At 36.7% G+C, this 26,693-nt stretch overlaps 1 protein-coding gene across 30 annotated transcripts in view; it reads right to left on the bottom strand.

Annotated features, from left to right (window-relative positions):
* The window catches only part of PTPRD (protein tyrosine phosphatase receptor type D), a 313,470-nt gene that overhangs the window by 260,058 nt on the left and 26,719 nt on the right, over positions 1–26,693 (bottom strand). For all 30 annotated transcript variants that reach the window (XM_039381989.1, XM_039381990.1, XM_039381992.1 and 27 more), the window contains exon 2: positions 12,862–13,029. In XM_039381989.1, coding sequence (XP_039237923.1) covers positions 12,862–12,946 — 85 coding nt within the window. In that variant the 5' untranslated portion in view covers positions 12,947–13,029. The remainder of the gene's footprint in view (positions 1–12,861; positions 13,030–26,693) is intronic.

Genomic DNA, 26,693 nt, shown 5'->3' with positions numbered 1-26,693 from the left:
AGTCAGCTTGGTATTGTCTCTCATTTTTCAGTGAGGAGACGCACATAAGATGCAGTTTGTCTGAAAGCATAATAATGGGCTCAGTTAACCCTTTCCGACTGCTGTTCATGTCGGAGTGCTGTGCACTGACTTCATGCCTCTCGACAGCACAACTGCTACAAACGAAGAACTGCATGAAGAACTGAAATGGCAGCTCTTAGGGGATCAAGTAGGAAAGCACTAAGCTTTATTGTTTGTTAGCAAGGGATAAGTGCCAATCATTTAATAGCCTAATTAAGATAATGAACAACAGCAAGTCTACGATCAATTAGGTTTATCCAAACTTTCTATTTTTAGGGTAGGACCCTGAGAACTACATTCTTCTTACAGAGAGTTTGTGTGAAGGACGTGATACTTAAGTATGAGAAAAACTGCAACAGAATCAATGAAACGTAGAGGTTGCATTAAAATTTTAAAAAAAGGATGCAGAGAAGAAAAAACACCAAACAAAACAAAACTTTGCCATAATAACAATTCTACAGATCCCACAGTTTAGTAAACTGGGAAAATATGTTACATTTTAGTAAAATGACAATTCTTAAAATTCTTTGCAGAAGAATGTTTGGGTTTTTTTAACATAAGGAAAGAAACAGAATGCCTGTGCACAATTAGATTTCCTTTTGAAAAGGTCTATCTAGTCTAGACAGATGAAAAATTAGTTTGGCTTCTTTTTGTGTCATTAATCAGAGATCACCCTTTTTTCACTGAAAGTACTGAAAGATCAGCAGAAAAAAAGTCTTGTCTGTTTGACTGCCTGTTTGATCATACAACACAGATACCACCAAAAGGATCTTTGTGATTTCTGGTAACATTCTGGTCAAGTAAAATATCAAAAATCAGAAAAATTCATTCCCATTTGCATATGAGGAAAGCAAAGAGCCTACTGCTTAAGCCTTTTGTTGTAATGATACTTTACTGACCTCTAATGAGGTTCTGCAACTTAAATGAAATTTCTTTGGTGAATTTTTCAGTCTATTATTCCCACATGGCTGCTCCAGCTTTGTTTCTACTTAGTGATGACAACATTTCTGTACCAGATTTCATGGACATTTATGAAAACTGGTGCATATTTTTGACATTAGGAGAGGAGTGAGGAAGCTAACAGGAGAAAGAATAGAACCAGCTGAAGTGGAAATGGAAAGCACAGGAAGAGGTAGAAAGGGTAAAAGAAGGATATGGGAAATCTGAATTGTTTCACTAACAGGGAGGAGACTCACAGCACAGCTGTAAGATCGGTATTACCCTCGGGTACAGAACATAACTATGGTGAAGTTGAGGTTGAGGCATGGCATGTTGCTCGGTTCTGCAGGTACACGGAAATCCTTCTGCATTCCACCCAGGCCAGCAGAAGAGTATGTTGTCAAAGACGTCAAAAACGGATACCTTCTCAAAGCAGAAAATATCTCCCTCTTCTCCAGTCAGAATGCACTCCAGCTCTGCCTGAAGGAAACTGTGCCACAGATTGTAAGCGAAAAATCACCCAGTACTGCAGGTGTAGACAGAGTACATCTGTTGCCCTAAAGGTCATGCAGAACTTGGGGCTGAGTACTCAGACTGTGACAAAAAAAAGAAGGTTACCAGAGAATCAACACTATTTTAAGACCATAAATTCTGCTGACTTTGTGCAACTTAGGGTATTTTGTTAGAAAAAGGAAAATGCACTAACTATCAGAGAAATTCTCCACATATCTTTAAAAGCCTTTTTACATAGGAGCATTAAGAGATAAATACTAGAGTGGTGATATTTAAATTACCCTAAGATAAATTCTACAGTTAAATGCCATTTGTGATTTCATTTCTTATTCACCTCCAAATCATTTCTATGTCAAATGTCTTTCTGGACCATGTCTGCATTCTAAAGGGGAAAAAAAATATTAGAGTGTAACTTCCCCTGAAAGAAATCTTTACTGTTGCAATCAGAAATTAGTATCACTGAAATATTTTTCTTGGAGCTGAAGATCTTTTCTAAAACCAATCTCAAAGCATTTGAGTATACATGAAATCAGCATATGGTATGAAATATTACCATTTTTTTTTCTGAATCAGTTCTTGGAAACAAATTACAGTAGCCTTCTAAAATAATTGGTCTTTATTTATGAGATCCTGGTGGCTGTAGTACTACTGTATGGTGAAAGGCATCAGCTTTCCTTCGAATTGCGTACTACCTGCCCTGCACTTTCCTAGAAGTGTTCTCCCAAACAGTAAGAAATGTTTGCTACCTTAATAACTTCTTTTTCCTCAAAAAGAAAATATGAAAGCTATTAAAATTTATCTGTAATGTCTGAATATACTTGAGTAAGGCAAAGAAATACAAATAAGGATTATTAATCTATGTCCTAGTTAGCTTCAGATCAGGTACCAGGGTGACTGTGGTGAAAAGAACATAAGAAACAATACTCCTTTGAAGACAGTCTCCATATAGATCCTCCTCTTGCCTATCATCAGATGTCAAAGAAATACTATTTTTGAGATTGACCTACGCACAACAGATAGTAGCCCTTTCTGTTTCAAGATATTGATAGCTCAAGCAGAAGAGTTTCTACATAAAACTTGCAGTTGCAGTTTTACGTTCCGTTCAACACCTAAGAAGTAAACAGCAATACAATTAAGAAAATACTAATATGTAATTAGAAAAAATTTGGCTTGTTGATATGAGAAAGATTTTAAGGGCCACACATTAGACACATTAAAAACTGAGAGGTGTAGGTCTGATCCTCTTAAATTAGAGACCCTTTTTTTGACTCTCACTGATCCTTCAAATGCTTTCTTTGTAAAATGGAAAGACATGACAGATCTATTAACATCAAAGAAATCCAAACTCTTGATCTTCAGAGTTTGAGAGTAGTGCATGTTTTCCCCCAAGGTTAAAGTGTATTTTGCAATAAGATACTGAACTATGTACTCAAAGATAAGAAAAAAATGCACACACACACAAAAAAATCAGAGGCTAAAGACTTGGCAGATCTGCTCAGTGGCAGAAATGAATATATTTTAACACAGGCATTTACAAACTCTCAGTTAAACAAGTGCACATATTAGAAAGGAACCCATGCAAAAATACTGTTCTATGCCACACTGAAAAGAAGGTTTGATGCATTCTAGAGAAAAGATGGACTTTTCTGGCTATTAAAAGGGTAAACAAATCAAACCATCCTGCTGCACATGGGGAAATGAGAATAATTTGGCTGGAAGTTCTAATATTTTCATATAAATAAAATCTACAAATTTTATTCACGTATTCCAACTTCTGTAATTCAAATCAAATACACAAATTCATGGGCAAGTTTAGTTAAAAATCTTGTCACATATTCACATTTATTCAGAAGGAAAAAATGAAGAAGAAAATTGAAAGAGCATTCAAAATGCATTTATTAGTATTTAGCAGTACATGTAAGTTTTATCGCTTCGAGAAGAAATGTTCCTTTTTTTTATTTTATATCCTACACTTGATGCATGAAAAATCCAGAATTAAGAATCAGGTTTATCAAGGCTTTAGCTGCTGTTCAACTGTCTATGTCTATACATAACCTACCAGTTATCTAAATTGAGATCAATCACGAATTGTCACAAGGTTTTCAAGACACCAAATGAGCTCCTACTCTGTGTAGGTACTGAGCTACTGTCAAATAGTATATAACAGAAAAGTTTTCTAGAGACTTTCTGCCATGGGAAAATCCCTCACATTTTTCACCTAAAACTAAAAGCTATTTTTAATATACTCATGTTGTCCACACCATTATACTTATGAGTCTCCAAAGCACTTCATTTTATTGTACTGTTTTTATAAGTCAATAATTCATGAATAAAAACCAACACTGAGCTGCTAAGTAAAATGCAAATAATCAATCTAAAAGAATCATGTTCAATTAACTTAAAATTTTAATAAATGTCTTTATTAACAAATTTATCTTTAATTAGTGCACTGCAAATTGCAAATTATTTTAAAGTAATTTAAATTAATTCTTTATGAGATATTTGATTTTAAAAGCAACTATACACTGTTCATATTTTAAAGAAAAATCTTATCCATTTTATCTTAAAAGACGGACTTATGAGTAGATAAAATGTCATCTTCCTGAGATGTTGTAGGATCTTTCTGAGTTGCAGTTTACCTCTAATTTTTTAGGATGCATACATCTTTAAGATGTTACAACCTTTAAGTCACTTTCATCAGACCACAGATATTGAAAAAGGTCAGACAACATGTTACACTTCTTAATATGAACAGTATGTCTGGAAATGAAGGTTTATAAAAAAGAAAAAAAAGTAACTAGGATTTTCAACTAATGTACTTTACCTGTGAACTGTAAAGCATCAGAACACATCCTGTAAAATAATTCTAATCCTTGTGCCTCCTGCCCCACAGCAACACACACACTCTCTCACACACACACACACACAGAGCTGGCATATGTGTGTTCTCTGCCAACTGTAACAGTCATGTTGTCATATTCCAATATTATAAAATGCATTTGCGCTTAAATGCTTGCCATTGCCTTTCACTTCACTTCCTAGTTTTCAATTATATCAAATTGTGATATAATTGTGATATAGTGAGATACACGAATCTCCAAATCAGCTTTTCTGGAAAAATTACAGTGTGGCTAAACAGCAGTGAACAATGCCTGTTCATTATGTATTTCTGAGTCTAAGATCACAAAGCAAATGCCTTATTAGGACACACTAAGTCTTTGTAGTCTGCCACCACTCTCCAGCAGTGTCAAGAGAAGGTGCTATCTGGGCACATTAGCCTGGGCAATTTTTGTGAGGTCCATTCTCTTCGTATGCCTAAGCATATTAAAGCTGGAATTCCTGTTTGGTCTTTTAGTACTAATTTGCAGACCTACTGTACACGAACTTTTAAAGTTCTTTAAAACTGTAGATACTGTCTGCCTCCACAAAACTCAAGAGTAAATTCCATCTTTTACTGCTTTTAATCAGTCTTCTACTAAATTCCCCAAACACCGCAGTTCTATTATTATGGGTAGGTGGATATCCATTCTGTTTTCACTCTATTCTCTACCCTGCAGAACTCAGCCGCAATCCCCACAACCCACCTACATAATCTCTTCTTGAAAATGGAAGAGCCTCAGCCTTCTCAGTCCCTTCTCACGTGGCAGTTGTTCTGTCCCCTGGACCATTTGACTTGTCACTGTACGCATCTTATTCCAGTTGTATTTTCTTGAGATGGGTATATCAGACTGTATTATAGTATGAAAGATGTGGATGCACTAAAGTTTATATAATTTCCAGTAATCTCCTCCTCTCCCTTATTTCCTCAGATAGAATTACCCATAGATTTAATACTAGTTCTTTTACATTAAAAAAGAAAAAACCCCCAACAACAACAACAAAAACCCCTGAATTCTCCTTGTCACTTCTGTAATGAGTCTAGATAGAACCCTGTTTACTGTCTATAAAATGCATCAAATCTGAATCTGAGAATATTCAGATATATAGTAGCAAACTGACATTTAAGGACTCTGTCACAGTAGTTACAATGTAATTATCCCAAACAAGCCACTAGATTACAATTAAATTCTTCTCAAATTTTTTGAGCACAATCATCTATTGCAATCTCCATTTTCTCAGAAGAAAATATGTATCTATCAGCTGAAATAAGCCTTCAGTTTTATAAACAAACTTATTACCAAAGATGATAAAGCATTTTCCTAATCCTGAATCTAAGTCTTTCTTTTCCTTGTATTTTCTCCAGTTTGACACTAAACATTATAGAATGAGAAACCAGGACTAGATTTACACTGCATTATTATCCTCCCTATGACCATATATGCAGGGTTGTCTTTCTAATCCCATTTATCCTACTCTTGCTTTTCAATGAAAAGACGTTAGACCCTACAGTCTCATCTAAACACAAGGAACTTTTTTACATCAAAAAATAATTACATTTAAAGATACTACTCTCTTTCTTGCTGTTAAAATGTGTGCTGTTTTACTAGAACATGAGACCAATTGACTATTTCTCTTTCTAATCCAGAAATCATCTGTCAACATTCTCAACAATTATTTTATAGATTTTTCTGAAGTGTATGTGAAATCATTAGAGGAAAAAGATGACCCAGGTGGAACCGTCCTGGAATGCCCATACCTCCTTAACCCTCACTGCCAGAATAAATTTCTTGTCACTTTCCCTTGTTGTTTCTGCCTCCTTCACAACTGCATGTGCCAAAATAAAATCAACAACAGTGGAAGCTCTCTTCCATCCATACGCTGCTACTGAAATAGAAAGCAAGAGAGCTTTACAAACTAATTTAAAAATCAGCTCTTAACCAGAAACTGGAACAAAAACTCTATCCCCTTAAGTTTCACAGACATATTTAGGGGAAGAATTTCTATCCCAACATAACACATTATAAACTTCTCTTGAATTCTCTTCCTGAAAAAAGCCTTGTTAGGAAAAGGCTCCCAAAATTTAGTTTTTGTAAGGAACTTGAGAATGTGGTATGCATTGTGAAATTCTGTTATCTGCTACTACCATGTCCAGTGTTGTTTACAGTCATCTCCCAGAATTTCTTGTAAACTGAAATGACCACATGCCACACATTTTTATTTCTCCTTGTATGAGTAATTTCAAATTTTGCCTTTTATCAATATATTCAATTATACAACGTAAACTCTGTAATCATCAATTCTAGTCATTTCTCTTGTAACACGTACCCTACAGTTTTGTGTGATTCAGTGAAAGCCACAGTAGCAATTTGCACACCAACTTTACGTTTAAACCTATTTTATAGCAATTTAAAGTCAAAATGTAATGTTATGCTTCACATTGCTACCTTTACAAGGAAGCAGTCAAATCAATTTAGTTTGCATCAACAAAAAATCGTTTAAAAAACTGTGCATATTCACAAAAATTTGAAAGGATTAAATTAAAAAATATTTACTTAATTATTTTGAACAAATATTGCTTCGAGCAGACACTACTTAAGACAGAAAGACCCTATACATCAGTTACTTCGGGGGGAGGGAGTTTACTGAAAGACAGGGTGGACAACAGTGAATGCTGATCTTCCTACATATGTTCGGATATTTATAATTTGCTAAAGATGTTGTCAGAAATTCACTACTGAAGCAGATGCTGCTACTCAAGATTCTATCTCCATTTCCGCCAGTGACAATTAAACCTCAGACAGGGGGCAAAAATACTTTGAACCACCACAGCAGTTGTTCTACTGTGTGAATATAATCTAAAATAATCTAAAATTTTTATATTGCTGTTTCTCCTTTCTTTTTCCCTAAGAATTTCCCTATATCAAGACTATGATATGTACTTCTAGTAAACTTGTAAAGTATATAGACATGTTCTTAAGCAATCTAGCAGACAGACACACCGGAGTTCAGTGACAGTTCTGACACAGGAATATTAACGACCCACATTCCTTTATCTGCCAGTGGTCATTACTGATGCTGCAGGGAATTATACACAGTGAGATAACTACCCATACAGTAGTTTCTCCAGAAACACTTTCTGTTAAAAGACAACATTAATCTAAATAATGTGGGGTTTTCCAACTCTATAAGGCCATTAAATACAGTTCCCTTATCTATATTTCTTGGTGTCTGGAAAGATGGGAGAGCCTGAATTTTCTGACTCTGTTTTACACTCCAGAAAATTCAAAAGATGTAAGGCTTTCATACCTGGGGGAACTTCATTGCCTCTACAGTCACCTACAGGCGGAACTGCCAGGGCTTTAAGGCTTTTCAGAACTCCAGAGCCCAGAACTCATCTCTGTTCACTGCTCTGGTTTTGGGAGGTAGAGGCCACCAACTACCTAAATTAACAACAGCTGTGGAAGAGACACAGCAGTAATCTGCAAAGCTGCAGAGATGAACAAAGAACCATTCTGCAGTTGTTCTTCAAAACCCTGTTAATTCTGACTCTACATTTCACAAAATACACACAAATCTTTTGTTCATATTACATTCAAAATGTTTGGTTATGTACAGATACACGTTTTTAACAATTATGTGAACTGAAAAATTTTATTCCTGAAGCAGCTCACAATTTTGCTATTAATAATTTAAGGCAGTGAAACAGATATGGTGGTAGTTATGGCTACTCTTAGAATTAAATTAATAAAATTTTCTTCAGCGTAAGAACTTGAAAAATAAGGGTTGGATATACCCTGGTTTATGCAAAAAGCTGTATTATCTGTAGTTTCTGCAACTAGGTTGGTATGTTTCGAATTATCACACAATGTTTTCACTTTCCCTGATTCTTCATCTCAACTTCATCTCAACTATCACATTTATTCCAAAGGCTTCACTTTGCTACAGAGCAAAATGAATACATCTGGAATGGTTTGTTATAACTAGCTGTCCCATTTTTCCCTAAAACTAAAACTTTTGGGAACTGATGAGTAATCTACTTGACATATGTTAATATTATATTTAACAAGTGCAATATAAAATTACTCTCACAGTAGAATATACAAATTTTCATCAAATCAACCGAAAAATGTCCTAGGGTTGAACTGAAGAGAACATATAAAAAATCCTTAAAAAAAAGAACATAAAATTGGAAGCTTTTTTTTTCCCCCCAAAAAAGCTCCATATTTCAACTGTTCTGCATACATCACCAATACTGAAAGAAAGAGCAATGTAAACAAAGGGATGCATCTTAAGCAAAATGCAAAAAAATACTGACAAAGAACAGAAACATTTAATCATTAGATTTTTCTTGCTGCTGACCATAATAAATGCAATAATTTAAATTATCTGTTCAAAGATGTTGGAGTTTAAATATAAATCTAATATAAAACAAATTTAGTCCTAGTTACCAAAGGCACATGTGCAAAAATAGTAAATAACATCCACATTGGGTTTGCCTGCATGTAGTGTTTATGAAGCTATTCTGGAATAGGGGTTTTTTGTGTGTGTAAACCATGTATGTCCACTTGCAAGACTTATTATAATTGCTTTCTATAAGTTAATTACTTCGAAAGATCTATCTAGGGTAGTTTAGTGTTGCAGACAACGCTTAGAAACAAAATTTCAATGTGGACTGCATGAATGTGTTTTAGCTTGTTGAAGAATATAAACATTTTTTAAAGGGAAAGAGAAGCATTAGCAGGGAAAAACACAAGTGTTCCTTAAAAAGCAAAATGAAAAAAAAAAACACAACAAGTAAAAAACCAAAAAAATACAGAGGAAAAACTGGTTTCACCAATACTAAACTACTGTCTTTAAATCCTATTTCAATAAGAATTTGTCTCGATCACCCCAACATCTGTTATCTGTAATCACTCTCCTGTCAGAACTATTTTAGCCCTTCATGATCCTGGTGTAGAGAAAACAGCATGATGGTAACTAAAACATATGCATTAGCAGCCAGAGAGAAAACTAAGCGTTATTCACATTTTGAACAATTGGGAATGGAAGCAATATACAACAAATGTATTGTCTGCGGTTAGTATTTCTGTTTGCCCTTGTACAGTCAACTGCAAACACTTCTGCTGAAGGAAGAAAGAATTGTCGCTTCTCTTCTAAAACAGCATCTCAAAAGAAGTATCAGAAGAAAAATATCAGAGCAGAAACTATGTAACCAAGAATGAAGGAAAAGCATTAAATAGAGAAAATGACTGGAATGCAGCAGAGAATTTTGAATCAGGTCTTTCTCAGAGTGGAAAAGGAACAGGATGCACAAGAATGAACTTAATTACTAAAATGCAGGAGATCTATCTGCAGAAAAATATTTTATTCTATTAATACAAATTAGACTCCTAATTTTCAAAACTAGGATACTAGGAAAGACCAGGAGTAACCCTTTTAGAAGCATTTTGTATTTCATATATTTTTTCAAACTCAGTGATTAACTTGACATTTTGCAAGGTCATAAGGAGGTAACAGTATACCATATTAGATAGTTTGAAAATAGTCATGTATGAGTCTCTGAAACATACATGCTTCTTGTTATCAAACAGACAAAGCTGCAGAAAGCTTCTAGAAAGTTAATTTTCGGCTAGTTCTCTTAGAAAATATGAAAAAAACATACTTTTCTTATGATAAACAAAGCTATATTACTAATATCTCAGTAGATGTTGTGAAGCATTGCCTTAACATGGTTGTCATCTACACCACTGAGAACAAGGCACTCAAAGAAAAATACTGTAAACTAGCAGACTGCAGTTCCAAAAAAAGAAGACAAACATTTTCTTTCCTCAGCTAAAGCGTTTTCCTCTTTCTCACAGAAGCTACAAATACCAAACACAAAAGAGGGTTCTAAAACCTCACGATTCTTGAGATTTTCACTTCTAATCCAGACAAGTAACACTTCATATTACTAACAAGAAAAGGTAAAAGAGCTAAGGTAATTTTAGAACCTTTCAGTTTAGCTTACTTTGCTCAGTCAAGCATAAGTTTAGTTTACAAATAAACAGTAAGAATCAAATATTGTTTGCACACATTAAGTGGCACACTGCAATCATCTAGTCCACTAGGGAAGCTGGACTTCCATCCTGTATCCCTTGAAGGGACTACAGGAGAGTTTATCAACCCATGCCAACACATTTCAGAGGCTGGGGTCTTTCACAAAACAAAGATACCTCATTCTGTTCCTCAGCTTGTGAAGGTTGTATGTAAACAGAAAAGTTCTAAGGGCTACCTCTTCAACAGCATTAAGCCAGCTTGCTACTTGGATCCCACTCACAGTGATTTCACAGTGAGACTGGAAGAGTATGGGTTCCTTAACCATTTGCAATTACTCTAGGAAGTGTACAATGCAGTCTCAATGTCAGGATATACCTTTTCTTCTGCAGTACCTTGATGTTAGCAAAAGAAAAATTATGAGAAAGAAAAAAAAAGGACAGCATGGCCTGCCTTTACATGACGACAGAGAAAAAAATCGACAACTATTTTGTTCCCTTTGTCTCACCTTCTGTGTCCTCTCCCCACTAAAAGGAAGTAACACGGTCCTGCCACTCTTTCTGAGAAGTTCAAGAAGAGCACTAGACAAAAGTAGGGTCTGGGACCCTTTTAGAAAGAGTTAAACAAAGAGGAGCAAAAGTATCTGCAAGAGCAGAGGGCAGACCAACTCCAGCACAGTAGGAATTTTTCTTCAAGTGAGAAGGGCTAATCATGGAAGAAGACACCTCTTTCTGTATTTCTACACATAGAAGGCTCATGGATGCTGTCCTATCTCTCACCTAGGCCATAAAATAAATACGTCTGTGGAGATTCAGCATATCTTCCAAATAAAGTATGGTGTGTGACTCTACTGTGACTCTCAAAGAAAATGGTAAAATAGAATAACATTAATTTACAACTCACAATAAAAATGCAATATTAAGTGGAATCATATAAACACATATATGACACACAATTTAATTTGTACCATATAATGTATACCATTTGTATGTATGTATATAATTATCTAAGCAGTTTAAAAGCCTGTGCATATTAAATACTTCAGAATCATAGTCTCATTCTGAGAGTAACACTCACAAAAGATGATCTTTGTGTATCTTACAATTTTTAAAATAGGTGGAATACAACAACTGCAAAACCATCCAACATATGGGCCCACTTCCCAATTAATTATTTGCTGGCTAAAGTGTTAAAATGTCCTTGGCTTCACCTTAGACACAATCATCCCAGCTGGTCATTATCTATCTGGAAAGGGGCCAAAGAATCTCAGCTGCCAGTACTGAAAAAACATGTATGTTTTGTTCTTTTTTTCCCCCATTTACTTCACTTTCATATAGCTACACTTAAAAAGACGGAAGTCTTATTATGCATGAAACGAAAAAGATTTTGTATCTATTTTATTGCTGTAACACAGTATACCTGGAGCACAGGCAATAAGTGGAGCGATCAGGAACTCTTCAATACACACTTACTGAGAACTGATTCATTCAACCTTACTAACACTATTTCTTTTATTCTATGTTCCTACTTAATATGGGTGTGATAAAACACAGAAGTCCCCTAAAGACAGAGCTAGAACAAAGTTATCGATTGATCATGTAACTGCATATAGTCAGGAAGATCCAATAGGAAAAATATCCCTCAATCAAGTGAATATTAACAGTCAGCTTGTAGCAAACATAACAGTTAGTTTGCAGTAAACTGCAGACCAACAGGTGGAAAGCAAATGGCTTTTCACATTTGCACATTACTTCCGCAAGAAGCCATAGGACAGATGAGAGAAGGAAAACATGTAATCAAGGCAGACCTAATGATTTCCTAATTAAAAAGAAGATATTATCTTCCCATTAATAGATGATCTAATTGACCAAAATCCAACAGCTTCCCCTCAATACAAGTAAACATAGGTGCCTTTCCTCACTGAACTGTCACAGGTTTAGGCCAGCCACTAAGTTGTCAGTTCTGCTTGATTTGTTTGGATACTGTACTCTGTGACAGCTGTCGGAAATAATAGTTGTGGCAGTTACAAAGGAACTGGAATTTTAATTGGACTGGATATTAATTGGGAGTGGGATTTTTTTTAACCAAAATAAAGAAACAGTTATTTAAAGAATGACAGATGTCTTTAAGGTATTTGACCAATGTCTGGTAATCAAGGTCAGTCTCTGTTTTAACCATGTAACTTTGTGGCAGTGGTCTCCACCACCTTAGCACGAACCATTAGATGCTTAAGAAAAGGGGAATTAAGAAGAAAAATCATACGGAAGTCACATAAACAATCCTTTGCAAACACTGGTTGTGATATAGAGAGGACCTCACAGTTTTTTAAGAATTACTCAAAAGGAAACTCATTCCTAGACTCTAAGTAACCACCAGCTGAAAACAAAACTATTCATCATGGCCAGAACCTAAGCCCAAATGAATTAATAAGCTTACTTTCAGCATCAGCACACAGCAGCAAGCACAGGAGCACCACCATTGGCCTGACTACGTGCATCATCCGACAGCTTGGCACCAGCATGCTTTAGCAGCCTTGTTCTCACTGGCTTAGAAGCCACTGCGAGTCTGTCCGGTCTGAAATTTCAGATGAAGTACTTTCAGAGCCTGTGAAAAGATAAAAATAGAATTAGAAAGAATAGGACAGAGTTTTTCTTTTTTTCTTTTTCCAAAGCATTCACAATTTGAGGTAATAAAATTTTAGAAGACAAATAGTAAGGCAAAAGGAAAAAGAAACACAATCCATTTCAGGCTACTGATATATATTAGTACAGTACTGATATACAAGGTACAGTATATGTTAGCACTGTTCCAAAGTATTTCTCAGTGCACCTTTACCACCATAATCAAGCATCTGTCACATCCTGATTCTTTAGTTGTATTCAACAGCACCTTCTGAACCACAGGAACTGATCGTGTTGATGAAGTTTAAGTATAATACATCACTGGAATACTCATGTTGCAAGAAGGGAATCAAAGTGGATTAAAGATCCATAATAAATCCACTGCAAGGACAATACTGGGAGTTGATGCCCTGGCATTTGGTAGGAATAACAGCAAAATCTGCTTCATGAGGTGTTACTAGCATATTGCATAGTTCAACAACTTTCAAAGGTTAAAATTCCTGTCATGATTTCCTGAATTATGCCTAAAAGAAAAACAGAAATCCAGCACTGAATAAAGAGCTGATATTCCAATTCAATTAATTTCATTTATTATGATGCATAATTGAATACGATATAGTGGGAGCACTACAGCTCAAGCACCTGACTTTAAAAAACAATGTCTCATTCCTGTCCAAATTTGCCACACTAATAGAAATTAAGGAATATAAAAATATTTTCCTCTCAGACAGGTAATACTAGACATATCCCTTATCAGCCTGACATTGTCACTAAAATAACATGAAATGCAATCATACCTTCTGAAGGATCTGCAACATATAAGCTTTGTCAATTTGATATTACCTTCATTACTACACAAGTGGTTTCCATGCAGTAAAGACAAAAACAAAGAAGGCAGAGAAAAAAAGTATACTAATTATCATTCCACTAAACAGATCTTTCGGATTTGTGGGTGGCATAAAGAGCCCATCTTCAGTACAGTGCAATGCTCAAAAGAATTCACTCAAGGAAGAAAAGACATGAGCAGCTGGTAGAAATCTATGCCCGCTACGAATCTCTTTTGTAAAACTATCATTTGTATCAGCTACTGCCATCAAAAAATACCAGCCTAAGAAATCTTCATAGCAAAATGCTAAAGGCATCAGCTCCCCCCTTTCATTGCTACCATCTTCATGCCAGCATTTCAAATGACAGCAAAGTCCATGAGACACCAGTCCTGTCGGACTCAATTTGTGTCTGTGCAGGTTCTGTATCAGAGCCAACTGCTATGTAATGATTCCAATGCTATCACAAAGATACAGTTGTATGAAATGTACTTTCAAGGAAGAGGTGATTTATATTTTGCTTCTTCTGGACCGTAGGAGTTACAGGGGAGCCCCGAGCTATCTCTAAAGGCAGCTCACTTGTGAATCAAACTATCTTTTCATTAGCACACAAACACACTAGCTGATGTGTGAAGGTGAATGGAATTAAGTACTCCCCAACTCCTTCTAGGGGAGAAAGAGGAGAGGAAATGACACATAATTAATAAGAGGAGCACAGAAGGGGACAAAAATGGTGACTGCAAAGGTACTTGTTTTACACAACAGTCTTTTAATGGGACACTGGAGATTATTTTCATACATTTCAAGACTCCCATCAAAATATTAAATGTGGTGTCTAACAGAAAACATATTATTGTCTGCTCAGGGAAAAAGGAAGAATTCTAAAAATCTCATGATCTTGATATGTGAATATGCATTTATCCCCTAAGAGCAGCAAAGGAGGGGATGTATCACAACTAAAAGGTTGAGAAGAAAAAGGTGGGTTTTTTTATTATTCCATTCTCTCATTCTAAATGCACATACAACCACTTGGGAATATTGCACTCATTGTCTCTGCTTTGAAGGTAATATTCATTATCAGTCAGATCATAAAAATGAAAGCCCTCAGTACTTCGTTTCTTTGATGCCTCTGATTGTCATGGCTTTAGCTAACCTGATAAACACACTAAAGTTTCCAGGAGACCTTTTGTCAGTTGTCTTCCCTCTTGGCCTGCTTAGGCCTCCACAGCAAACTTCTAGTATTTTAGGTCAAACAAAGAGAAGCACCTAAATAAAGACGGTAGGTGAGTAATTTTTCTTTTAAGTGTGTTGAAGATACACTGTTAATGGAGGCACGCAGATGATGAGCTGATAACACGAGAAAGAAGTAAGCCAAGAGACATTTAGGTCCTATCAAAGTTCTCCATACAAGTCTGCCTCAGCTTTACCTACAAAAAACCCCCAACCTTCAGACAGAGATCCTACTACTGACAACTATATAAACACTGACATTAATAATCGTGTTGTATGTATGTCTCTGGGCCCCCTGGGGGTCTAGTGGTTAGGATGCGACGCTCTCACCGCCACGGCCCGGGTTCGATTCCCGGTCAGGGGACTTCCCGGGCAGATGGAGCTCGTCAGCCCTGTAAGGCCATCCATCTAAGAGAAGGTCACTCTAAACAAACCTACATCCTGAGGATCTCGCTGCCACTGTCCAAGCTCGCTCGGCCCCGGTAGATGAACCTCAGGATTAAAGGGTGGGCTCAGTTCAGCGCACACTGTGTCTCACCTAAAAAATCCACTGCGCAGGCTCGAAGGGTAAAAGACCTTTCCCAAATCTTCGTTCACAAAGACTGGCCATGAATGAATGTATGTCTGTACTTGGCTTATTCGTGCAAACTGACTTGGAGATGCAATTCCTTACAAGGACTAAACGCAATTATCAGGACAATTATCAACTTTCAAATCAAGCCACCTTAATAGTTCCAAAGTGAAATGCTCATCTAAAACCTTATTAATTATTAAATGACGTAATTCCTTCTCTTTTCTCTTTCCTCCTGACCCCAGTGGTTTGTTACATTCAGTGTGTGGTACCAAAGACAGTGAAAACACAAATAGCATTTGTAGCATCAGGTTATACTAGCCTTGTCATCAGAGGACCAATAATTGCCTTGCAGAATTAATCCAGAGTGAGGTGCTCTATTAGCAGACCATGTTAAAACATTCACACTGTACCAGTGTACAGAAAGATGGTGCTTCTCCTTGGTAGGAGATCACGACTACAGAGAGATCAGCAGCTATTTGAAAAAAAAAACCTCTCTTTCTGAAGCTTTAATAAAAGCTGTTCTAATTTTAGGATAAGTACTGCATAACTGCTGTATTAAATAATCAAAAATGACTCTTCCAATATCTCTAAAAGAGTTATCTATGAAACTAGGTAGTATATCTAACAATAACATGTAAGTAAGTAAGAGGATAGATTTTTCCTGATTACTGTTATCTATTAATAGGATCAATAACAGTGCAGATGTGCAGCTTCCCAGTGTTCAACGCAGACACAAAAAAGAATTCTCCTTAGTATGAGCACAGCAGATGATAGTACCTGGGCATGGGCACTTGCAACAATTATCCTCAAAGGGATCAACTGGGTGAATCAAACATCTGAACACCAGAATGCTTCCCTGCTGTCTGTTTATGCTAGTAGCAAAAATAATCCTTTAGGTGCTACCACAGTACTCAGGAGATGGTCCTTGCTTCAAGATAGTTATAGGAAATGCACACCTAGAGGTAAATCTTAGAAGTAAAAGTAAAAAAAAAGTAAATACTCATTTTATTTTTCTGCTTGCTTTTCCATGCCTGTATGTGCATGTAAATGCTTGATAACACAGAAATTCAAGAGGTCTCAGAAAAGACACAAATAAAAAAGAACTCACAGCAGAGGTAGGATGGAAAAAAAACACAAACAGTGACTTTTTTTTTTTTTTGGTAGTTTGGAAAAAAAAGATTGCAAAGGTATGAGAGCTCACTTGTGCCATTACACAAACAGGATTTCTTAATCAACTTTTCTGAAGTTTTGAATTGTTCGGATTTTAATTAATGGCCATCTCTCTTTAGTCCCAAATTCTTCCCATAGAAAGCCTCTATATTTTCCCTTATATTAAAAACAAAACAAAACAAAACAGTGTTTCTCTAAGAATACCTGGCAACAAAGATTATAACAGGAGACTGCGTTGAAATCTGTTTCTACATTTCATTCATCACACCCACAACCCTAAATTACATCCATGTCCAAGCCACAGACTTCTAATACCAGAAAAATGCAAGAGAAGAGATATGAAAAACAAATTAAAAATATTACTGGAACTAGTCATGGAAGAAGTGTAAATACTTCATACATTTGCATATCAACAAAGATCCCTCCTTAAACAAGAAAATAAACAAGACTTCACGGAGAAATCTTGGCTGCAAAAACCTGACTGACAGCTGAATCATTACGAGAAAGAATAGGAAATAATGCATAAAATTAATGCTCATAAGCTCTTTAATCAAAATCAATTCAGAAATACCTCTGGGTAAAACAATATCTTTTAAAGAGAATTAAATGTATTTTCCAAAGCAATGAGGGCAACTATCAGATGTTCAACATTTTGCTTGCTCTTTTATTGATTAAAACAGATAAAAGTTTTCATAGTTAACCTTCTGGAAAAATTCCATGTTTCATTATGTTTTTATTCTTTAAAACGCCAAAATGCGAACACATGATAAAGGAAACTTTAAAGAAAGCTATGCTGAGTGTTCCAAAGTTTAGTCTTATCAATCTCTGGATAATAATACACCCTTAATGCTCTTCTATCATTCCTGAATTTCCCTGTTACATTTAATCTAACAGGAGTTAACATCCATCCTAGAACAGTAAGTTTCTGACATCATGCAGGCCTTTGAACTACATCACTATAAAAGCACAAATGAGTTGCAGTGATAGGTAGAATTTTGCTTACATTGAACAACTTAATATATCTGATTCTACATTGTAATTCTATTTCAGACTTCAACAAGGATTCTTCTGTTACATGCAAAATAGAAAATAGATTTTCAATAACCAGAGAAATACTCCTGGAAAAGCTGGTAGCCCATGACTTGGACAAGTGTATCCCCTCCTGGATTAGGAGCTGGTTGGAGGGCCGGGCCCAGAGAGTGCTGGTGAATGGAGCTGCATCCAGCTGGCAGCCGGTCACCAGTGGTGTTCCCCAGGGGTCTGTGTTGGGTCCAGTCCTGTTTAACATCTTTATTGATGATTTAGATGAGGGGATTGAGTCCATCATCAGCAAATTTGCTGATGACACCAAATTGGGAGGGAGTGTCGACCTGCTGGAAGGCAGGAGGGCTCTGCAGAGGGATCTGGATAGACTGGAGAGATGGGCTGATTCCAATGGGATGAAGTTCAATAAAGCCAAGTGCCGGGTCCTGCACTTTGGCCACAACAACCCCCTGCAGCGCTACAGGCTGGGCACAGAGTGGCTGGAAAGCAGCCAGGCAGAAAGGGACCTGGGGGTACTAATTGACAGGAAGCTCAACATGAGCCAACAGTGTGCCCAGGTGGCCAAGAAGGCCAATGGGATCTTGTCCTGTATCAAAAATAGCGTGGCCAGCAGGAGCAGGGAAGTGATCCTTCCCCTGTACTCTGCGTTGGTGAGGCCACACCTTGAGTATTGTGTTCAGTTCTGGGCCCCTCAGTTCAGAAAGGATATTGAGGTGCTGGAGCGGGTCCAGAGAAGAGCAACAAGGCTGGTGAAGGGACTGGAGCATAAGTCCTATGGGGAGAGGCTGAGGGAGCTGGGGTTGTTTAGCCTGGAGAAGAGGAGGCTCAGAGGTGACCTCATCACCGTCTATAACTACCTGAAGGGAAGTTCTAGCCAGGTGGGGGTTGGTCTCTTCTCTCAGGCACTCAGCAATAGGACAAGGGGGCACGGGCTTAAGCTCCGCCAGGGGAAATTTAAGTTGGATATCAGGAGAAAATTCTTTACAGAGAGAGTAATCAGGCATTGGAATGGGCTGCCCAGAGAGGTGGTGGATTCACCATCCCTGGAGATTTTTAAACGCAGATTGGACGTGGCACTGAGTGCCATGGTCTAGTAAATGGACTGGATTTGGACCAAGGGTTGGACTCGATGATCTCGGAGGTCTTTTCCAACCCAATCGATTCTATGATTCTATGATTCTATGATTCTAAACAAATGAAACTGTTTAGTGAATAAATCAACTCAATGACAGCAAAGCACCTTAAAAGCACACCACTGGGATGTTTTTCTCATGTAGAAAGTTGTTTTAAAGTTCACATTTATTTATGAAAATAATCATGTTTATATGTAATCTTAAACCATACACAGAAAACCCTGCCTAGCCTGATTTTTAAACAGCTTCAGTCACATTCCAAATCATGAATCAAAATACCCATTTGTAAGTTGTCAGGTATCTCAATGCTTAGTCACTTCTGCCATCTTAGTCACTTCTGCAAGTCCTAAGAACTTTTTTTATTCATGGTGCAGAAACAACTCATTAGAACACTGCATAACTTAACTTTGTTCCTTCCAAATAACGGCTCAAGAAAAAAGCATTGTGCTGGCGATGGCTGAAGTCCTCAGCTAGAAATAGCCTTGCTATGTGAGAAAAGCATACAATGTTATCTGTCGATACTAAAGCAACATGTTGTTAAGAATCTATTGTAATAATTTAAATCATGTTACAAAGCCACAGATAACAGGTTACATGGACAAATGAAATATCTTCTACTAAGACTGACTTCTTGTCTGAAACACAAACTCTGCCAATACCCTAGTTTTGACTCCTGTAAATTACTTAACTATGGTTACCCTGAAATAATCCATCTCCAACTTTGCCCGTATGAGAAATTACAGAAAGTAAACTCTATTCTGACACTTGTTAAAAAAAGACAGGAAGGCAGAAAGGCAGACAAAAAGATAGAAAGGGGGAAAAAAGAAGAGCAGGCTAATCTGTATTATGATCTTTAACCACAGAAGAGAAAGAGGGTTAAATCCATAATAATGTGCACAGAATTACCAGGTCATTAGTGGTATCCCCCAGGGATACTGGGTCAGTCCTATTCAATATCTTTCATGATGATCTGGATGAGGGGGCTAAGTCTACCCTTAGTGAATTCGCAGACAACACCAAGTTTAGGTGCAACTGTTGATCTACCAGAGGGTGGGAAGGCTCTGCAGAGGGATCTGGACAGACTGCATTGATGGGCCGAGAAAATGGTATGACGTTCAACAAAGGCAAGTGCCAGGCCCCATACTTTGGCCACAATAACCCCAGGCAGCACTACAGGCCGGGGGCAGAGTAGTTGGGAAGCTGCCCAGTGAAAAGGGACCTAGAGGTGCTGTTTGACAGCGGCTGAACGTGATCAGCAGCGTGGCCAAGAATGCCAATGGCTTCCTGGCCTGTATCAGCAATAGTGTGGCCAGCAGAACTATGGAAGTGATTGTTCCCCTGTAGTCAACACTGCTGAGGCCGCACCTCAAATCCTATGTTCAGTTTTGGGTCCTTCACTTAAAGAAGGACCTTGAGGTGCTGGAGTGAGTCCAGAGAAGGGCAATGAAGCTGGTAAAGGGTCTGGAGCACACACCCTGTGAGGAGCAGCTGAGGTTGTTCGGCCTAGAGAAAAGGAAACTCTGAGGTGACCTTATCACTCTCTGCATCTACCTGAGAGAAGACTGTATCCAAGTGGGGATTGGTCTCTTCTCTCAAGTGAAATGTGATAGGACAAGAGGAAACTCTCTTGAGCTATGCCAGGGGAGGTTTAGTATAATAGCAAAAATTTCTTCACTGAAAGAGTAGCTAAGCATTTGAACAGTCTGCCCTGGGAAGTGGTTGATTCACCACCCCTGGAGATATTTAAAGGACATGTAGACAATGCGCTTAGGGATACAGTTGAGTGGTGGACCTAGTTCTACATTAACTACATTCTAATCTTAAACTTCTTTTCCAACACAAATTCTTCTAGATTCTATGATTTTATGAATTGTTTGCCTCCAAAGTCTGACTTAAGAACAATGACTGTGGTCTTTGTAAAAACATTTACAGACTGATTTTTGTCTTAGTTTTTTGTTTCAAAATAATAAAAAATGGGTATCTGTCATAGACAGTTTGCTACAGTCTCCTTCGGCTGTCTGCCACATTACTTGAACAACAGTAGAGCTGTGCAGCTATCACCTCTTAGGAAAGGCTAAACCTATGAGCATGTGAGCCACATACTAAAACATTCACAGAGCCAATGTGCTGTATGCCACATACTCATCAGACACTCCCAGGAAAAGGGGCTCGAAACCAGCTTTCAAGCAGATGATCCCAGCAGTCCCATGAAAAAGCATGACTAGTTAGAGCAGCTAGACGGTACCATGAGCAGCCAAGTTCCGGGACCATGGTTACTGTCAGAGGTAGCATCTTTTAGTGAGCTGACTTCCTCCCACAGCTAGGTACTTGGATGACCTACCAATGAGAATGATTCTAGAGCTCCACTGCTGTACACATGACACAGACTATATCTAAAGAGTTGACTTATTTTCAGGAAAATTTTGCCTTTTCTGTGTCTTTTTCAGAAGGGAAAATATGAAAAATTCAGGTTATGCCTCACCTTTAGGATCAGGGATGGCTGAAGCATACTGGCTATTGTAGATACTAAAATAAAGGTAGAAACATATTTGCAAGTTTGAAGCTAACAGGTCAAATCTGACTTCAATATTGCCATGCATCTTTTCTCTCTTCTCTGTAATTTCTTCTTTTATGGCTTTTCTTTTTCCTTTTCACTTTTTAGTTTTGTTTCAATACTCTCCAATATACTTGTTGGCTAATCAGATTGAAGCATGACTGACTGAGACATTGAATTTGCAGTACACACAGGACAGTAATCCAGCTGCAGCTAGTTTAGCCTGACTGCACTTTATTATAATGTTGCTGATGGCAATACAATTGTATTAGAGGAAGAGATGGAGAGCTGAAATGGTTATTTTTCAACAGTAGTTGGCATTATAAAATTATTTGACAATAAAGTACAAAAACTCCCCGAAGCAATAGCAGCACCATGCATTTCCCATACTAAGATACGGCATAACTATGCTTGGTTGTCCACAGGTCTTTTGCAAAAGAGATGAGAACTACAAATTATCTTTGTAACGTACACTACTTTTTACTACACTCTAAGAAAAAGTAAATGTAATGTTATAAACTCTGAAAAAAGAGTTAAAAGTCAACAAAAACCTATATATATTTTATTGATGCAAGTTTCCTTATTAAGGAAAGTGCCACATTTTGGTTTTAGACACCAAACTAATGTCATAATGTTGACAAGCCAGTTTTCTTACCAAATAAAATCATAAAATTATCAGCAGAGACAGACAACATGGTTCAAAACATATTTTCCTTTGCAGATTTCATTACCTACTACAGATTTATCTGTAATTAGCAGAAATGAGTGACTTAGTATGGCCACTTAAAGTGGCACTTAGGTGCTTCACAGAACCTATACCACAAACTCTTCAAATGTAAAGTGAGAAGCAGAAAGGTTATATTCCCACAGACTTCTTGTATTTGATCTGGTGAAAGCAAACTGAGATTGACAAAAGACTTCCATTGTGAAATCTATTCCTAAACATTAAACAACCTAACAATCTGAGAGTGTACAAAACATTTGTTAGTACACATATGCTCTTTTCTTATTTTTGATTTTAATATATCTTCTCTGTGCTTGCAAGTTGTGGAACTTCTATACCAAGAGCTTTCATTCACATTGTTTTGCCCAGGCAACTTGGTACCAAATGTCTTAGTTACAATAATGTGATACTAAAAAGAAATCCCTGTTAGACCTGTGGTTCATCCTCTTACAACTCTATTATAGAGTACCAGAATAGATTCAAATACATTATGTATAGTCCATATATTCTTCACCGGTTTCACATCCTTCTCAGGAAACATTTCAGCAAGAATTTTTCAAATTTAAGTCCTGCAACACCTTCCCAAGCACTCATCTTTTTTGGGCTGATGATATTAAAGAAAAACTAGCTGTGACCTTACTATCACAAGCATGCTGGTCTTAGCAACAAGCTGATAATTTCTAACCCAATTTTTAATTGCATACTGACAGTGTGTAACCTTCAGCTTCTTTTGCAGCATTTTTTGCCAGTTTTCAGTAAGAAAGTGAGAATATGCACTACCCACCAAAATAAACACTATTTTCATAAAGGGTATGAGAAAAATTAAATCTGATCTCTACTGTATACAGGTATGGAAATATCTTTGCAACATATATACCATACATATCAATAGTACACTGTGGCATGGACAGGGCATGCATGTCCTCCACAATATTACAGCGGTGATGTCATATTTAGCAAAAATTGTTTTCCTACTCGTACAGTGGAGCAGTTTCATCCTGCTAAAAAACTTCCTACACACTATTGGCTTATATATATACTCAATTACCTCTATCACTACTTATCAACGTGACACAATTTCTGAAACAGGCAATCTGTTATATCTTCCTTCTCAAATTAGCAAGACAAATCAGAGAAAAAATGTTGCTCAAGATTAAACTGGTGAAATAACTACACTGCAGCCACTACTGATAGTTTGTCTCCTAAATGAACAGTCTAAAAAAGAAATGGATTGAGGATATGACACAAAAGGAACATTATTATCCTAATTATGTTTGTCACCTTTGATAAAAAATACATAGTTGAGAAAACATAAAAGATGGTGGTTTGGATTATGGCTCTCTGTCATTCAGATTTGGAGTATCTTTTATGATCTGAGCATTAGAAGGCATAAAACAAATACATATACATATAAGACAAATACATATACATATAAGGCATTTAACGACCAGCAAAGCCCAACATGTTTAAGAACATACACACACGTGCACACACACAATTACAAAAAGGACTGATTTGCAGAGTTCAAATTTGTATCAAAAGGTAGAAGACACAACCTATCTGCCTTTTAGACATGTGCCTCATATGCAAAGACTTCCAGGACTTCTGCTTTTCCCCTCTGCCATCTGCTTTTTCAGTTGTAGAATTTATAGGTGGAAAGTAGTAGCTTGTAAACATACTCCAATGAGATTCAAACTAAATAAAGACCCTAATCTTCAACTACACAATATTTTTTTTTTAGTCATGATGAAATGAAACTAAGGAACAATGAAACTAGAGAAATAGTTTATTACTAATGAAACTCAGGAAATATTTAGTCTAATGAAATATTAAAGACACCTATTCATATAGGTGTCTATCAAAACACTTTTTAGAATTTTACCCTCATGTACCAGATAACAAAGTACAAAATACCATATGCTAACATTACAGAAGCACACTGTAACTTTAAGCCTTCAGACAGTCACACTAAAGTATTTCAAGACTATTAAAGACTCAGCTTACACTAATTCTCCTTTAGAACATGAAATAAAATTATTCATAATACTTGGAGAAAATGTGCCATATAACTTTACTGACTTGTATGTATTAGCATCATTAGCATCCATGTTACCACAACATCGTTTTCCAAACACAGGCAGATAAAAGTTTCTGTTCTCCCTTCTATAGAAAGATGTCACCCATGTAGCAGAGATACTCAAACTCCACACGAAGCACAACGTTGTGGCCATCAGTCTTTTGCAGAAATCATAAAGCTGTACACATTACACTACGAAGAGGGCTGTAAATGGCAGTGGTTATTCAGGGCTCAGATATTTCTGCTGGAGTGTTTTCATTATCCCACAGAGATAAAACCTCTACAATAAATTTTAGAGGACGCTTCAAATTATGATACATTAATTAATTTAAAAACAAAACCTAAAACATAATCAAGAAAGACAATTCCTGTTTTGGTTTCCTTTACCACCAGTCATTAGTTTTACCTAAGAATCTGCCTAGATGAATGAAAATGTTTCTCTTTTTTGTTTGTTTTTCATTTGTTTGTTTATGAATGCATTCTGCTTATTTGTACTGATAACAAAGTATCTATTTTTTCAATACATCTGAAGTCTACACGATGAGCCTGACGTTCCACATGGAACACTGCAAGGTACTTGCGGGAGTTTCATCTTTCACAATAGAAATGCTTGAGCAACTACTGTAACCCAGTAAAGTTTCTGCACCATTTCTATTATACCCGTTATATCTTGGGGTGTGTGTGCTCTCCCAGGAGTATTGTTCTGGATTGATTAGCATCTCTATAATGAAATGCTCGATTACAGCTTTGAAATAGATAATTATAAAGGGAGGGTGTATTTTCCAGTTAGGGATTTTGTTTTGATATTTTTTAATTATCAGTGCATGAAAGGCAGATGTAGAAGTTCTGACTGCACTGCCACCTCTTTGGAAAGAAACTGTGTTTTGTTGCTCTCACTGTGCATAAGTTAAATTGAATTGCTAGTTATGACTGGTATGGGAGTTTTATTTTCAGCCGTCAGGGTGTGCAGCCAGCTGTAACCAATTTTTCAATATTTTGAAAAGCCTCATTTGAAGTATACAGATGCGAATGACTTTGGGACCTTGTCGTTAGTCAACAGAAACCTTTTTCAAAACACTTTCCAACCATACTTCTTAGTTGTAAAAACAAAACAAATCAAAACCAAACAAACAAACCCCTGTGAACAATATGGATATTGTTGCATAAGTTTAGCAGCATATGTAAAAAGGCCAAAAAAATTTTGGCAGCATGTCTAATTTTGGGCTAATGTTTCAGACTCTGTCTTAAGTATAACATCATCTTAATGTCATTAAAACCACTTTCTGCCAAGAAAAACGACTCATTTTTTCCTGAGATTTAACTGCAATTGAGGGGGTGGGGGAAGTGCTTTTAATTTCAATGGTCAGAAGTCAGGAGAAAAAACTATAAATATTCCCTTTCCTTAGTGCTCTGCATACTGCAGCAAGCCATCAATTTTAAGAGGTTTTCTGCTGAAGAAACTTATTCAGCTGTTGAGTTGATATGTTAGTTTGTATGGCTTATTCACCTCAGGTGCTAGGAGTGCAAGAAAATTCACAGGAGAATTATGAATTTATTTATTTATAAATTGGAATAACAGAAACAATTGGATTAAGTGAAAAAGCACAGGGATATATTCCAAGCAATTTCTAACCTCAATTACTAGAATCACAATTCCTCAGCCCTAATCTCTTCATTCAACAGATTGACCACTGCTGCCAGCACAGGCAGCAGGATAGATACAGGAGAGGAATAGACAGATAGGAGGAATAGACAGATACAGGAGAGGAAGAAAGTAGATATTTTTTGTACCTTAAATTAAACAGAATATAAAATCCAAAAAGGTGGTCTTGCTTAGGTACCTATAGATGAGTCTATCATGCTTTTTTTGAACTCCACAATGTGCAGCCTATTACCATATTTTTTGCAAGTCAGCTCTTTTAAGTATCAAATAAATATGAATCACTATTTTTACATTTTAACTAATGCACCTCTTCTTTTTTTTCTCTTTTTAGCATAATCTTCAGCCCAGGATATAAGCAGCGCAGATACATTAATTTAATCATGTCACAACTACTGTACTACTACATAGATGCTTCCACATCAAACGATTTTATTTGAAATGGTGTAATGGAAGTCCCAAATTTCCAGTCCAAACATCCACCAGTATTTGTGTCAGAGATCACTTGGGATCTAGAATACAGATGTATACTTATTTATTAACATACCGAAAGTTACAATAAATTTTGGAGAATGGCTTCAATTTATCTACAAAGAGTTCACTTTACACTTTGTCAGTGGATTCAGCAATGTATTAGAATGCGTTGGTGTAATCAAC

Source organism: Pipra filicauda, unplaced genomic scaffold, assembly GCF_003945595.2.
Source record: "Pipra filicauda isolate LSUMZ 115617 unplaced genomic scaffold, ASM394559v2 scaffold24_size8852520_pilon, whole genome shotgun sequence".
NCBI lineage: Eukaryota > Metazoa > Chordata > Aves > Passeriformes > Pipridae > Pipra > Pipra filicauda.
Note: the sequence above shows the minus strand (reverse complement) of the source record. Positions and strands in the feature narration are given on the sequence as shown.